The 17,068-nt window shown below is 23.3% G+C and overlaps 1 protein-coding gene across 1 annotated transcript in view; it reads right to left on the reverse strand.

The window, feature by feature from the left end:
* LOC136979223 (cartilage oligomeric matrix protein-like) overlaps positions 1 to 17,068 on the reverse strand; it is a 100,919-nt gene that overhangs the window by 54,752 nt on the left and 29,099 nt on the right. Inside the window, 1 exon segment of the mRNA XM_067275169.1 lies at positions 2,420 to 2,652. Within this exon segment, the coding sequence (XP_067131270.1) occupies positions 2,420 to 2,652 (233 nt within the window).

The following is a 17,068-nucleotide window of genomic DNA, read 5'->3' on the forward strand; positions in this document are numbered from 1 at the left end:
ATATAGAGGAGTTGACATTGATAAAGTTGTTTATTGATATACTACGCCATTCTTATCACGTATACTTACGTGTCTTTGCATACGAGTGACACATGATTAATAAATTCATGATTTAAATAGCTCGATGGAAGTATTGAAAAATCTGAATTCTTTGCTTTTCATATGAATATTAAGTAAAGTCAACTTACTGGGCTGGAAAAAATTATTCTCAAGCGCTTCTAACTGAATTTTATTAAGAATATTAACAACCATCTTCGATTTTCTTTCTTATTTTATTTAAATGATGACATTTTTGTGCTATTTTCTGCATTGTCGCTAGATTTAATTTACTATCTTTTACAATTTAACTATGGTGTAATTATATTTGTTAAATATGAAGATTTAATACGTTAATTTATCTTTTTTTCCTCATTTTATCCGGTTTAATATAGCATAAACACTTAAAATACAGTCCTATCATATTCATTAAAGATACGGGATAGGACTGTATTTTAAGTGTTTTATACTATATTAAACAGAAAAAATTAGAAAATAAACTAAATATATCTTCAAATTTAACAAATATAATTAAACCGTAGTAAAAATTGTAAAAGATATCTGAGTTAACCTACACGAGATAACACTGCATTAATCAATTAGAAATTTAATTACCCCAATCAAAAATTAGTTTTGTGTGTAAAAATTATAATATTCAAGCTAAAAACATTCGTGTTTGGGCTACATCTTTAATATTTTGATTCACATTAACGTAAACACCTTTAATCTTTTATACTGTATCAAGATTTAAGGTATTAGATTATATTATTCTGAAGGTATTACTCTCAAGATAAATGCAATCTAGTGTATTTAATATTTCATAATGAAATTATACATTTCGATCAAGTATCCGGAACACTTAAAGATGAATTAGCTTGATCAAGTTTAATATGAACTAGTATCATTAATACTAGAGAAGATATGAACCATATCTTGATCAATATTAATGATGATAAATATTTTAATTGTCATTAAACCTAATAAAGTATCTAAACATCAATTAAATTTGATGCCAAGTGAGTATAATCTAGAATATTTACGGTTTCAACTAAAAATTTTAAATTCAATTTTACTTAATCCCTTGATTGTTGCTACACTGCACAACTTAAGACATTTAAATTGTGCTTAAAAGTAAAAAAAAATGCTTAATTTTTTAAAAATTTATCGTTAAAAACATTTTTTTTTATTAAGCACAGACTTTATACAAGCAAAACTATTTAATTTCGATAAAGAATAATACTTCCCATACATTTTCCTCAATCAAAAAGATATTTCTAGACCCTGTTTTATTTTTATATTTGATAAAATAAACACAGGAAATTTATGGGAATCTCCAGTTGCAATACATTAAATAAATTGTAGATAAAAAATACAAGAGGGTGGTCAACCACTTCAGTATACAACAACAATTGACAAGTATTAAAAGATTAAATTTCCCGGTGTATCTTCTATCGAAAGCACTTTTTACAAAGTTATTCTATCCTCTTATCCTCTAACTGAAAGTAGAAAGGAGATCCGATAGAAAATTCTAAATTCTAACAGCGTGTGACCGGATTTTAACCATTCATGAGAAACCATGCTCATGTCATGTATAAAAAATAAAACGTTTAAGAAATAAATAGAAAAGTAAATAATCTTTTTTTCTATCCTTATAAATAATGAATAAAGAATTCTACGCTTTCTAGAAATATAGAATTTTAAGTTTGAATCGACGGCTTTTATTTATTTCTTTATTCTACAAAATATACCTGCTAACTAAATTTTTGCATTTTAATTTTTATTACTTTCTCTTAAGTTTTAAAAAATGGTTTTAATGATAAGTCGGCCTCTGCGATTTATGAAAGATAGAGTGAAAATAAACAGCTTTAAAAATTGATTAAAAGTTTGGTTTTTCACAACGATGATTGGTTAAGAAATAAATACCTATTTTCTTTCGATCTATTGATTGGAGATTTATTTTTTATTTCGATTTTTCCATTAACAAATCGTCAATGAGTTAAAAATATTTCAAACAATAAGCGTTAAGACAGGCATATTTTCAACCAATCAGCATTTAGATAAGAATATTTTAAATAAATTTTTGTGAAAAAATGTTATTTTATGCTTTTTTAATGGTCATTATGATTTTTTAAAAAGAATTTTATTACTTTTTAATATCTAAAGTTTATTTACGACTTAAAAATCATAAGTATAATTTTTTTTTTCAAATTTTAATCGAGTTTACAAGAACACGAACGAGTTAAATATAAAAAATAATGGCACGAAAGGCAACAATTTCTTTAAATCCCTAGCGAAAGATGGAAAATTTGTATTGTATAAAATTCTATGAAAATTAAATCGGCTGGTATTTATTAAATATACAATTTTGATAAAGTCTACTCACCGATTTAAGTTCATGATTCTTACTCTGTTGTATCATGTCGTAGAGAGATAAGGGCATGACAAAATAACCCTGCCAAACACAATCGAGATAAATGTGCATACGTGATGCTCCATCATGTTTGCTACTCGGTGTCACGTGTAACAAAATACTTTTGTGATAACTGTGAAGATTCAGACCCTTAACTGGAAGATGCTGCAATCGAAGACGTCCACTCTCTTTAGTAGCTATAGTAACTGCAAATTTAGATAAAAATTAAATAAAAAAAAATAAATCGATCAACAATTTGCGAATATAAATTATATTTTAAAAAATTAAAAATTAAATTACATATTTTTAAGATAAAAATCTAAAGCTTAATAGCTATTATTACTTTCAAAAAATGCTTATGTTCGCGTGAAGAGAGGAGATGAAAGAAGGTTGAAAAAATTGTACAGACAGACAAACGTTTCAGTCGATTAACCTATTACACGTTTAAGAAAAATTCCTTTTTTTTTAAAGGATCATTCTCAATATATATATATAGGGAGAGAGAAAGGAAAGAAATAAAGTCAGTGGAATTAAGTTTTTATTCCTTTGGTGAAAGTTACTTGATGGAAGCTCATCCATCATTTTTTGACATTAAAACGTTTGAAGTGAAGAAGATTTTATCCATTTTATTTAAAGAAGATTTTTATCTATCAAGGGATGTCTTAGTATCATTTCTGTTGCATCCTCTTACACAAAATTTCATAATAATTATAAACAGGTGAGTGACGTGATTGAAATAAAAAATAAATCCTGCAAAAGATAGAAATTTCGAGAGAAGAAAAATAAAATAAATTAATTTTGTTTATAACTAATTCTATTTAACTACTATACTTCATTAAATTTTAAATTTAAATGTGATCTTCAAAAAAAATGTTAATTACAATTTACCAAAAACTAAAATCAGTTTGTGAAAAGTAATAAATGTTTATTACTTAAAAATTTCGTTTTATTATTATTTTTTAATTGAGATTTTATATAACAAACAGACATTTGAACGAACGTCTTAAAATTATTCGAATGGCTGTTTACGTTAAAATACTCAAACGACACGATAAAAAATTTTAAAATCACGCCATTTTCTTTATATTTTTAGCTACAAAATCGTCATAAAATACTTTATTAGTTTAAAAAATTAAAATAAAAATAATGTAAAAATTAGCCCGTTCGATGGGTACGATTTTTATTATTTTTTATGGTTTTTGTTCTAACGGATTTCTAGGATTTTCTTCGAAATTACATTTTCAAAATTCCTCACAAAAATATTTCCAAAAAATGATATTGACACTTTTGAAACAAAAGAAAATTCCTTTCTTACTTTCTCTTCGACTTTTATGTCTAGAAAACAGAATTGAGGATTGTATATCCACTTTTGCCTCTTATAAGAATGGGGGATCAAAATTTCTTATATTGAGAACACATTTTTTTTGGAGAAATTCACTCTTTTCTACACTCTCTTAGTGCTGTTAGCTAGGAAAATATATTGGCGATTAGTTACTGCTCTCGATATAACGTTACTGCTTCCTCGTATTTATTAAAAATAAGAGACAAACAGAAATGATCCAGGATAAAATATAAGTCCATTTTAACGCCGGTGTTTCAGATTAGAGACGATAAGTGATTTTCTTTTTTTTTTGTGTGTGTGTGTGTGTGTGTTTCCTACTGAAAAATGATTGTAATATTTTTCAGAGAAGAGTGTACTTTATCAACTTCTCTTAATTTTCATATTTCCCTCTTTGAATAAATGAATTTTCAGTTATAGAATGTTAGAAATATAGTTATTCGACTTTTAAACTTGAAAATTATTTACAAAATCCACAAAAGTAGAGTTTAAACTAAGGAATTTTGATGACCTTTCTTCGTGTGTTGCGATGGTAAATTTCTCGAGAATTCACTCTCAATATTTGTATTTGTTTCCACGAATACATTTTAAGACCTTTTATAAACTATTATTATTTTTTTTTAAATGTATTTTTAATTTAAATAAATTTTCTTTAGAGAAGTTGTTAAATCTCGATGCTTGACTATTTTCACTAAGATTGCTTCTAATCTTATAATTTCGTATTAAGATTTATTTATCACATTTTTGCATCTAGAAATGTAAATTTAACATTCATTTCTTCAAAAAGTGCTTAAAAATAAACAAATAAATTTTTACAGGAATTTTTTTTTTACTTTCCCATTGAGTTCACCGGTAATGCATCAATCGAATATAGAAATAATGAATAAAAATTAAATTTTATTTGTATATAATTATTAAATGTATAAAGATAAATATCGAGTGCCATTTTAACATTTTAAAAATAAATTTTAAATGGTGCTAAAACACAAACTTAATCATTATAATCCTAATTCAAAACATTCATTGTAACTCATTATCATTAATTTCCATATCTATACTCTTTAAAGTTTGCTAAATATTTATGAGGTCTTTAAAACTTTTGTTTCTTCGCACTTGATTGGAATTTTTAAAAAGAGAAAAAAAGAAAATTAGAAAATATTTTTAATGTTAAAGTAGTTATTTTGACATCAGGTGAGCATATGGAACAATTATTATAATGACTTCCTTCATTTTGTTGAATTATTAAACAATGCTTTAGGCTCATTATATTAATTTTTCAAGTATTTCTGGAATTTTCAATGATAAAAAAAACTGGCAATTTTTGACTTTGATGCGTGATCTAATTTAACAAAAATTTCATTTTTCTTAAGTATTTAATGAAATAATTTCATTTTAAAAATTAATCTTTGCAGTATCTTAAATTTGGCTAAATGCACGTGTTTGTGCGTAAACGATGTTGTACTGTACGTGTTTTATTTATTTTTTGGTAGGCTAGAGAAGATGTGTGTACTTATGTACTGTACGATAAAGATGAGGAAACTTGTAAACACAAAGTAATGAGACACGTGATTTGTACGACACAAAATCGCGCGTAAAACACGTGCGATTTTGTACGACAGTTAAATTATGTATTTACTGTAAAATAAAGAAGAGGTGCATATTTTTGTAACATAGAGGTAAGGCGCGTGTTTCTTTATGCTAAAAATAAACAGAAAAAACTATTTTCATAGGTAAAAATTTAATAAAATAAGAATAAAAATCTCATTTTTCTTTTCTAGTTCATTTTTAATACGTAGAACTATTTTTAAATTGAAATTTCTTTTAAAAATGTAAATGCATGCCTATAGACGTATACAATTTTTATTTATTCAACATTATTTAATTATTTTCTGCTCTTAATTACAATAAAAAGTAAATATTGTTATTCATATCTTGATAAGTTAGGTACAAAAAATTTATATATGTTTATTTAATTAAATAAATTAATTCATATAGAAAATATTTTGTTAACAAATGATATTGTGTTTCGATATTTTATTTATAGAAAATTGTGAAGAGGGAAAAGTGACAAGAAAGTGACATGTAAACATAATAGAAAGAGAAAGTGTAAAGGTCATAATCACTGAAATTGTTTCGTAAATTTAATATGAAATTTATTTTTTTACGGGTGACGAGGAAATAACAATCCTTAATTTATATTATAAATATGTCAAGTAAGAGATGATCATATACATCATTTACAAGATCTTCAATTTTTGTATTTTATCTTTAAATATTTTCGTGTAACCTTCGTGAGTAAACATGTCTGTATAATCTTCAAAAGGGAATATTTCTGCATTACTCTCACGAGAAAACACTTTTTACACAATCTCAAAAAAAAAAAAAAACATTTTCTATAAAGAAACGTTTAGAAAGGGGACATTTGCGTATAGTCCTTATGAGGATGCAGCTTTCTATAGATCTCAGGAGAAAACATTTTTGTATAAATATAATACTTAAAAAAATTTCCATGTGTTTTTAATGGTTACAACAGTTTTCAAGAGTTATGTTTTGGTATTTCGTTTCGATTCTCAACAAGAGACATTACACTCCTGAAAGAAGAACATTTATGCATTTTTGAAGATAGTGTTTGACATTTTCTTATAATTTTCAACCAGAAACATTGCTGTTCAGGAAAAAAATGTCTATTAAGTCATACGTTCTTCAGAAGTGGACATACAGCTTCCAAGATAAACCACTTTTGCATACAGTAGAAAGGAAGTATGAATCTTCAAGCAAAAACATACATTTTTATACTTATATATCCTGGAAAAGGAGCATTTTTCTAAGCTTTCAAGAAAGATTTTAGTGTATATTTTCCTAAATCTTCAAATTCCCTTGTTAGTTTGTACGTCTCTAGAATGCCAGTTTCATTACATAATAACGAAAACAATTTTCTTGTGCAGTATGAAGTAACAGATAAAAAAAGAAAGAAGGAGACAATGTTCGAAGTTCTTTCCTTCTTATAAGGGAAACACGTGTTTCGCACGTGATATTCGACTTTAGCTGACAAGTCATTGGTTCGTCGTTGTCATGGCAAAGTAACAACTAAAGTTGCAACAGCTGTTTCGGTAACGATTGCCATCAAAAGGAGACATTTCTCAAGGAAAATGTCATGAGGAATACATGGTTGGATGGAATTGGCAAAAAGAATGTTACAAATTCGCAGTGTTTATCAATTGCCATTTTATAAAATTTCTTTTTAACTTTTTTCGATACTTTATATTTTATTTTAATTAAAAAAGTCTGTAGTTTAGTGCTAATAAAACAATTGTAAAAATTAATTTTATTTTTTAAGAGAGAGATTAAATTATATTTTCTCTTCCTAGAATTTTTAAAAATGTTTTACTGAAATTTTTCGACAATTTTAATAGACATTTTCTTTGTTAAAAATCTAAATAAAAATTGTTATGATTAATATTTTTAAAAATTTAATAAAAAACAAACTCTAAAATAAAATTATAATTGAAAAACTTAATTTTAAAATTTATTACAATTTTACGTTGTCCACGTAATATTTAATTCTATAAAAAATTAATTTTAAAAAATGTAAATTTTTTCTTTAAAAAAACAAAAGAAAAATTGACATATTTTGTGTTTTCTTTATTTACAATGAAATATTACAATGAAATACAGTTTTAAATTGTAGATTTCATTCTAAATAAAAAAACACAAAAATTGTAGAATTCATTACATTGAAATCTACCATTTTTGATAAAATTAATTACATTATTAAAAATGAAACGTATTTAACATTTTAATTGCGTTTTTATAGCATAATTAACGAAGAATACACATAATTAAATCCCACAAAATATGATAAATTCCTCTTTTTTGAACGTAAATCTTTACTTTTTAAACACTAGAAATATAAATCACGTAATTAAAAAATTTATAAGAATAATATACATTTTCCTCTTCACTTTTTTAATTATTTAAAGATATGAAAAGTATCAAATTCCAACTTCAAGACCTTTTATAGACATATCGAGTTTTTATAAGGGTGTGGTTCACTTTACAAGATTCATTGGATAATTTTTAAAATTCTTAAAATATATTTAGCACGAATGAATGAAATAAAATAAAATAAAAAGGAATATTTAATATAATTCAAATAAATATTTTAAAATAGATTGAATATTCGGGACAGCAAAGAAAAAATAAAATAAAATAAAATTGAAACTGTTGTAAGTTTAATATAAGCTAGAAAATACAAGTGAAATAAAACAGAATGGGTGCTACTAGATGAACAATTCGTTCCATCTGTGTTCTGCTGACCTCAGTTTGTGGTCGAAGGTCATTTGCTGTCACGGAGATTGTCATAAAGAACAACCGTTCCCGTGTTGTTTGGAAAGTGAAACTTAACTAATGATTTCGTTATGTGGTCACCTTCAAAACCCAAGCAGCACTTCTTTTATCTCGCTAATAGCTTTGAACTTCCAACATCAATAAAAAGGAGAAAAAAGAAGCTCCTTTGGAAATCTACTTTTGTTTTTTCTTATTTTTTGAAAATGCAAAAAATCACAATGCATTTTTTTTATAATTTAGATAGAAAAAATACAATAAAAATGTGAAATTTACATTTTTTTTAAAAATAATTTTAATAATTGCATTTCTTATTGACAGTTTATAACAATGAAATGAAATGTACATTTTAATTAAATTTGTAACAAAAATACAATTGAAAATTTTAAATTTTGCAATTTTATAAATTTAGTCAGTTTATAAAATGGTAAGAATATCTGAATTAAAATTTAAAATAAAATAACTTTTTTATGACAATCTTTAATTTGAAAAAAAAATACATTATATGTTTTAATTTAATTAAAAATGATTTACATTTCAATAATTATTATAATTAAACATATTTCAACTGTTTAATTCCGATTTTATAATGCTTAAGAAATAAGATTAATTTTCTGAAAAATAAAATTATAGTTTTTAATTTTGAATTTTTTTAATACAGAAATTTTGAAAATTTAAACTGAGAAGAGATTTTTATGAAGTTTAAAATTGTGAGAATATTTTAGAAATTTGAATATTGGAAAGATTTAGAAATTCGAGAAAGTTTTTTCCTTCGAAATTTGTAAAGTTTGAAACTAAAATTTTGAATATTTTTTTTTTTTTAAATTTGGGGAAAATAAAATATTTTTTAGATTTAATTCTTTCAAAATTAACTTAACATTAAATATACATTTGATGAAATTTAAAGCATCGTGAAAATTCTCTTTAAAATGCGAATGTAAAAAGCCAATTTTTGAATTTAAACTTTTTAAATATTTAAATGTATATATATATACATATATAAATTAAAACAATTAAATAAGAAAAATAAGTAATTCTTTTTCATATGTATTACGCTGGAAATTAATTCTGTTGTATATTAATTACAATCATAAAAAAAGGAAATAAAACATTGTCAACACGAAAAAGTAAAAAAGAATTTCGGAAAAAGTAATTAAATTATTCCAAATTGGGTTATGAGAATGATGACAAAACAGAAAGAAAACAAGAACAAAAAAAATTACTTAAATAAAAAAAGTAAAACCATGTTTTAACCAAGAAAATAATACGTGAAAAAATGTATAAAAATAAATAAAAAGTATAAATATGGCTAAGCAAAATTTTGCCTCGTTTGAAATGGAAGAAAAAAAAACAAAGAAAATAATTAAAGAAAACTCAAGAATAGGAAAAAAAATGAGTAAACAAATTAGAAATAAAGAAATTAAATCACTTTCTTAATTAAAAGAAAAAGCGTATAAAAACTGCAGTTTTCATTTTTTAAATCGAAAATTCATTAGTTTGTTTTCCTTTCTATTAAACATACACACACACACACACACACACACACATATATATATATATACACCCACGTGCACTGTTCAGACTTATAAACCATCAAAGGATTGTATGACGTCCTAAAATCAAAAATGAAACTAGGAAAGAGTTAAGATGGAATAGCAAGAGCGAACTATTTTATAGAGACGTTTAAAACCTGTCAGTTGTCGTTGCAAGATTGTAAATTTTCCACAAACTTTTACGATCCTCGGACTCCAGATGGTTGCCAAAGACATCATCCGGAGTGACTCGGATGAAGATGACTTGTCCGAGAAAATGTTAAATTGAAAGACCGCAAACATCATACAAAAGATATCCCAAAGGATAATATTTTGTTACACTAGCATCAAGCTGATCGATATCCTGAAGTTATTGTCCATTTAAACAATATTAAGCCCAACTTTATCTTCAAAAATTCTTCATTTTTCTTACTTTAACGGTGGTTTTTTTTGTTTTTTCTATTTTTTGCGGTTATAAAAATAAAGAATTTGTCAACGTAATTTAAATTTAATTTTCTTATTTAATCTCGAGAGTTCGAAATTGTTATACTTCATTGAGTAATTTATTTAAAAACTTTTTAGTAATTTTACTTTTTAGTTTTAATTAATAAAATAAGTTTGCTACTTTGGTAATAAAAAATGTAATTTACTGTACAGAAAATATACATATTAAATAAGATTCTTTAAGCGTTAATGTATAATAATTATGATTTTTAATGATGTAACTATAAATTAATTTTCTTTAATTATGTTTAGTGGTATGTTAACATTATCTTTATCGGTGTGTAACTTAACAGAATTGGCAAAGGAAAATTGCTTTATATCCCACCTTTAAAAAAAATTGATTATTTCTTTATGAATATAAATGTCAAAATGCTTTACTTCATTCGTATAAATGTCTTAAATATAAATTTTAGATTATTTATATTATTTAAACTTAATTAAATTGTAAATTTTTGGATCTATAAATCACATTTTACGCTAAAAATCCGGATTGTTAATCTTCTAATCATCAAAAATATTCAAAATTCGCCATCAAAATCCAAATTGTCAATCAGAAGCGATAAAAAGAAGAAAAAATTGAATTTTTGACAATTCGGCCGACTTTATTAATCATCAAAATAGGAATTTATCCCATTACCTCGCTGGAAAAATCTATAACTTCAATTATTTAGATGATTTCATTTATTAAATCACGATTTAGAAAGCTCGAATTTTCGATAATTTAGAATATTTCGTCACGAAACTCCACATCCTTCGTAATATAAATCACTTGACTCATAATTGAAAAATCGAATTTTTTTTTTTTTAAACTCAATTTAAATTTATCGCAATAAATATTTTATTACATTAACGGGGTTCGATACTTTATAAACAAGAAGGATAAAGCGAAGGTTGGATAAGTATCAAACTAACTAACTAAACTGTAGAGTTAATTCCCTCTTTTTTGTATGAAGATCAGCATCAGTTGAAGCATTCAGTATCATCATTATCGAGTCCATTTTATTAGTTAGAGGTAGGAAACGATCCTCTTTCATCATTGACACAGGATGAGAGAAGGGAAATGGTGGAGTAAAACTTAAAAGTAACTAAAAAGATGCGTGATGTGAGGAACGAATGCTCGATTGATTCCATTACGGCATTACGGATTGCTTTTAAGTCTTCTTCTTCGTTTTTTTACAAGTTAGTTGCTATTTTTCACTCTGATGCACAAGTTCACTTCCATTATATCAAGCGAGATGAAAAGGAAAAGAAATTCTCTCAATTCTTATATGGGAATTTTATGAATACTGCCATTTATGAATCGTTTTAAAAGACCTATATATATATATATATTATTTTATTTTATAACTTTGTTGTTAATGTATTAAAAAAAAGTTTAAATTTAAATGATTTTTTTGGAAAAATCAGTCACTCTTCTTGAAAGATGCTGATACTTTTTATTTTCTTTCCTTTCGCTTTCGTTTATTTTACTTTACTTTTATTCAATTTCTGTTGTAAAAAATTTTATATATAAAAATAAAAACAGTTTTTTTAGCTAAATAAACACTCATTGTTACTATTATTTTAAACATAATTTGACTAAAATAATTCAAAATATTTTGTAGATGTTATAATATTTATGCATGCATGTTAATAAAATTTATTACAAATTATGTGCAACTTATACCATAAATTTAACTTAGAAAATATAGAATAAAATTTTTATACAAATTTTTTTCCTTTAAAAAATGAATTCGGGCATAAAATAAAAGACAAAACAGTTAAAAACAAAGAATTTTTTCGTATGTAATTGTATTAAAAATACAAATACTGTATTTACTTAAATTACATTAAAGATACGTGCATTTTTATTAAAAATATATAAAATATTCTAGTGAACAGAATTTAATATTTTGTATTTTTTAAATTTACAATTTTATAAAAATATAGAAAAAGTAATGTTTAATAAACACGCATTTTTGCATTTTTTTAAAACAAAACTATAATAAAAAACATACAAAAATTGCATTATATAATTTTTTTCTATTTTAATTACACAAAAACCTTGGTAGTTTTTATAAAAATACAAAAATTCTTTTAATATAACCGAAAAAATATATAGAGAACATTAGAATATATTTTATATTTTTTTATTTAATAAAAATAATTACTATAAACTAATAACAACGTTCATTGAAAGTTATTAAGATGCGAGTAATAAAAATAAACTTTAAAAAAAGCTGGAAAAACTGCTCAGGGATAAAATAATGAAATTCAAATTTATGTAGATTAGAGATAATGTAAAATATTCATTTAAGCTTGAATTATCACAATTACTTGAGAAATTATGAGGTTTTTATGTGGCTATTTATTTTAATAAACTTTGTAAAGTAGTTGTTTTAAATGTGGATAGAAGGAATGAAAAAAAAATAATTTTAATGTCCTCCCTTCGGACTAATCATTTTTGTTTAAAAGTATCTTTAACAGAATTTGCCATTAAGAAACTAAATCTATGAGCTTATTTTTTAAAATTTGCCTTTAAAAAATATCTGTTACACGTTAATATATATTTCTGTATAAAACTTAAAAGTAATTATTGCATTTACTTTTAATGTCTCACTTAATTGTTTACTCTGAACATAAAAATCAAAATAACTTTCTTGTTTATCAATCAAACTATTTTATGCATTATAAAATTAAATTGTATAATTAATTATGTTTACTTAAGGTTATAAAGATACTTTGTAAACATTGTAATTTTTAAATATTTTATTAATAATACAAAAAATAAATAAATAAATTTAATTTTTATAATAATCTTTTGCATTTTTTAAAAATTGTACATATTTTGTATAATTTTAAAGTTTGAAAAGGAGCTTTAATTACAGTTAGTTTTATATAATAATGTAATTAATATATTTTAGCTTATCATTTTGAAGCACTGTTTGTTTATATATTGAGATAAATATAAAAGGAAATCCACTTAAATGAAAGGAAAAACACATTAAATTATTTAAAATGATTTGAAAAATATATTTGTAAGAAATATTTTGATGCATTCTTGAGTCAAATTTAATCTTAAAATTGAATTTTATTTTTAAAATATTTTAAAAGCTACATTTTTAACCTTATAATTCACATTACATAAAGAAGTAAAGATATCTGTTTATATAAATTACATTTAAATGTTTATATATAATATTATATAACTCTTTTAATAATATTATTTATCATAGAAATTAAATTAAAAATATTCATGTTATTCAAATTTATGACGTTTTATTTCTTGTTTTTTTAAAAAAGTAAAAATTTATTATTAACTTTTATAAACTTTCAAATCATTAAGAATGAAATAAATTAATTTTATTTTTAAAAATATTGAAAAAATCAATTTGTATTTTTAAAAAAGTAATTAAAAAACTTAAAATTTTGAATATAAATTTACGTAATTTCTTTATTCACTTAACGGTTAAAAACTAAAATTAAATTTTTTCTTATTAATCTTATTAAATATATATTTTCTTATCCATTAATAAACAATTAATGAAATTTAATCGTCATTAAAGTTAGAAAAATGCATTCAACTGTAATAAATTTTTCTAATTTTCTTTATTTAAATAGCGTTAAAATGTGTATATATATATATACACACATACATTTTAATTTATTCTAAACTTAATTAAACTCAATTATTCAAGTCTTATAACTAATTTAATGAATTTTCGAGCTTTACATCTCGAAATATGTAATTAAAAGTTTAAAATTTCCGAAAATTTTAAGCTGGTAGAGTCAATATAAAAGTTTTATTTGAAATTGCAAATATATTTAACTGTTATACTTTAACAATTGAATTTAACGTGTATTAAATAAGCTTAAATAGTGTAAAGAGACTTGACGTGGTTCACAAATGGTATTTTCACTAACAAGAAGCCATTGAATGCGTAGGTATTTAATTACTACAATAATAAACATCCTTTATAGTTTGTCTCAACTCAGATTTCTATGTAGGAGGTGTTAATGGGTTAATATCATTGGAACTGTCATTGTCAAGGTTATGTGAGAAGGAACCTTACGACTCCTCTGGGAAAATAACATCCTCCTCTTCAACTATCTCTTATTGCAATTATACAACAAATCTATGGCCATTTATGGTAATCCTTCAGCAATATTTATTGCATTAATTATGTTATATATTGTTAATAAACCGAAATTTCTCGTAATTATCTTTGTATAACCATTAACATATCGAAATGTTTAATGTTAGAAAGATAAGAGAATATTACATAATTTAACTATTGATTAAAGCTATTTTCGTATAAAATACATATTAATTTATTTCAATGAGATATTTTTATAAAAATTTAATTTTAATTAATGAATTTTTTTGTGTTTAATTCAAATTGAAATCATCAAGTATACGTTCTTAATACTAAGCCAAAATTTATAAAATTTTACACGTTTAGATTTTAATAATGATAATATTTATTACGTAAAAGGAGAATTTTAAAATTTATTTTAAATAATTTAATTATCATATAAATTAAAAATTAACATAGTTTAATGAAATTGTAAATTATAAAGCAAATATTTTAAAGAAAAATAACGTTTCTGTCTCAAAATTTTATTATTAATTTATATTAAAAACCATTTAATTATTACCAACGGTTATTATTGTATTTATCACTTTAATTATAATTGAAAGTAGAATTTTTCTTACCGAAACTGATGCTAATTTCAATTAAAATTAATTATAATTAATTACGGAAATGCAATGCTAATTTCAATTAAAGTTAATTACAATCAATTACGCAACAGTGAAAGATTCCACGCCCAAAATTTGTAAATTACTTAAATGTAAATTACAATTTTTGTAAACAACAATTTATTTATTAATTGTCACATGTTCACGCGTGAACACGTGACAAAAATTTCTGATGAAATTTGTAGCCGCTTCTGTGTTTTTTATTTTATTTTTCTACATACTTTGATTGATGAATTTCTATCGTTTACAGTATCTTTAATGCAAAAATAAGAAGAAGAAGAAAAAAAAAACGACGACAAAAATGCGAAAAAAGGATGAATTAACTGATGTGAAAAGTTAAATGTATATATAATAATTAACATTCACCGTTTTCCTATGAAAATAAACGGGTGAACGAAGAAGATTAAAAGGTGTTTATTGAGCTTTAATCAGTTTTCTAAAAGCTTTTAAATGACATATTATCTATTAAATTTAAATAGCATTTTAATTCATTTTTAACCAGTTATTTAATTTCCAAAGTTTGAATATTTATTGTTTAATTATTTTCAAAAATTTGAATATAATCAAGCAATTATCTTTTTTATAAACGTTTTTAATTAATATTTTCTAAACTTTTCATAAATAATATTTGCTTCTTGATTTTTTTCTAACATTTATAGGATTCATTATTTGATTATTTCTAAGACGTTTTAAGATTTATTCCCGAATTATATTTTTATTTTCAAGATTTGTTTCTGATTTTAAAGATTTTGTTTGATTAAGAAAACAAGAGAAGACAACAAATTATATTATTATTTAAAAAATTTCTCAATTTTCCGTTATAGACGAAGGCTGTGATTGGTATGATTAATACAATCGTACGTAAGTTAAGAGCAACAATGGTAAGCTTATGTAATAATTTTCCATATAGTTATAAATTGTATTTATTAATGATTTCTATAATCTGTCTAAAAGATTTTTGTAGTTGAGTACTATGATAGACGAAGTTATATATTTAATTTCTAGCACTCAAAAATGTATGTCAATGGTTTTTGGTAAGATGTAGATTATATTGAAATTAATGTATTATATTAACAACTTTATACAATAAACTTTACTTAAATTCTTTAAGAATTCTTCTTTGATTATTTCCAAAATTTTCTGTGATTCATTCCTGGATTATATTTTATATTTTCTAGATTTGTTCCTGAATCACTTTTGATGAGTTTAGGAATTTTTTCTGGATATTTTTGTAATTTTCATGGTTTATTCCTGGATATTTTTTGTAATTTTTAGGGTTTATTCCTGGATTTTTTTTAATTTTCAGCGTTTATTCCTGGATTTTTTTGTAACTTTTAAAATTTTGTTCCTTCATTAATTCTAAGATTTTGACCAGGATAATCCAGTAGTGGACCTAAGGTTCACTCCTGGACTATTTCTAATACTTCTAGGATTTGTTCCTCGATTATTTCTAAAATCTTCAACAAAACAACAAAATTTATTCCTTGTTATTTTTAAGATTTGTTAAAGCCAAAATATATTTTTTAATTCTTTCAAGAATCCTTTCAAAATTTAGAAATATTCAAGTGATAGAAATTTTCTCAAAACTTTGAATTTCTATTTTTTTTTTCAAATTTTTATTGATTAAATATTTGATACTTTATTTCTAAATCTAAAAAGTAATCAAATACTAATTATTACTTTTTAATTTATTAATTTTTTTTAAACTAGAAAAATCATAAAATAAATTCTAATAAAATAAAAATATTAATTTATTAATGATGTTTTCAATGATACAAATTTTAATAAAATAATAAAATAAATATGTGGAGTTAATAAAATAATATAATTTTATTAACTCGACGTATTTATTTTGATTAAAAATATATGAAAAAATAAAAAGAAAAGTAAATTACTTTAAGAGGAATGATTTAAGAATTATTATATTTTATCGTATGGAACATTTATGTTAGGAACAGGTTCAAATACCTGTCATCTGTATTAAAGTTGTAATATGTTTCCATAGAAACACGATAGAAGTTGCATGGCTTTCTGGTTTTGATGTATCGGTCTCAGAAGTTTCAAATTTATTGATCAGTCTCTGCTTCTTTTTTTTTATTATTATTTTCTCTTTTTTTTTGAATTTTTGTCACACAACAAATGGAGTCTTTTTTTTTCTTATC

This window comes from Centruroides vittatus, unplaced genomic scaffold (assembly GCF_030686945.1).
Source record: "Centruroides vittatus isolate TY-2023 unplaced genomic scaffold, ASM3068694v2 contig_596, whole genome shotgun sequence".
NCBI lineage: Eukaryota > Metazoa > Arthropoda > Arachnida > Scorpiones > Buthidae > Centruroides > Centruroides vittatus.